General features: G+C 55.3%; 1 protein-coding gene across 1 annotated transcript in view; it reads right to left on the reverse strand.

Annotated features, from left to right (window-relative positions):
• Positions 1 to 208: 208 nt before the first annotated feature.
• The window catches only part of EMH_0094980 (uncharacterized protein), a gene marked incomplete at both ends in the record, with an annotated part of 871 nt that continues 862 nt past the window's right edge, over positions 209 to 217 (reverse strand). The window contains one exon of the mRNA XM_013502174.1: positions 209 to 215. Coding sequence (XP_013357628.1) covers positions 209 to 215 — 7 coding nt within the window. The remainder of the gene's footprint in view (positions 216 to 217) is intronic.

Genomic DNA, 217 nt, shown 5'->3' on the forward strand with positions numbered 1-217 from the left:
GTGCTGTTGCTGCTGCTGCTGTTGCTGTTGCTGTTGCTGCTGTGGTTGCTGTTGCTGTTGCTGCTCCTGTTGCTGCTGCTAATGGTGACGCTACCACTGCTGCTGCTGCTGCTGCTACTGTTGCTGCTGCTTCTGCTGCTGCTGCTGCTGCTGCTGCTGCTGCTGTGCCTTTAAGCTTTGGCCTTGCTATAGTTGCTTCTTCAGATGCTCAAGCCAG

Source organism: Eimeria mitis, genomic scaffold (assembly GCF_000499745.2).
Source record: "Eimeria mitis Houghton genomic scaffold, Emh_scaff8441, whole genome shotgun sequence".
In the NCBI taxonomy this organism is placed as follows: domain Eukaryota; phylum Apicomplexa; class Conoidasida; order Eucoccidiorida; family Eimeriidae; genus Eimeria; species Eimeria mitis.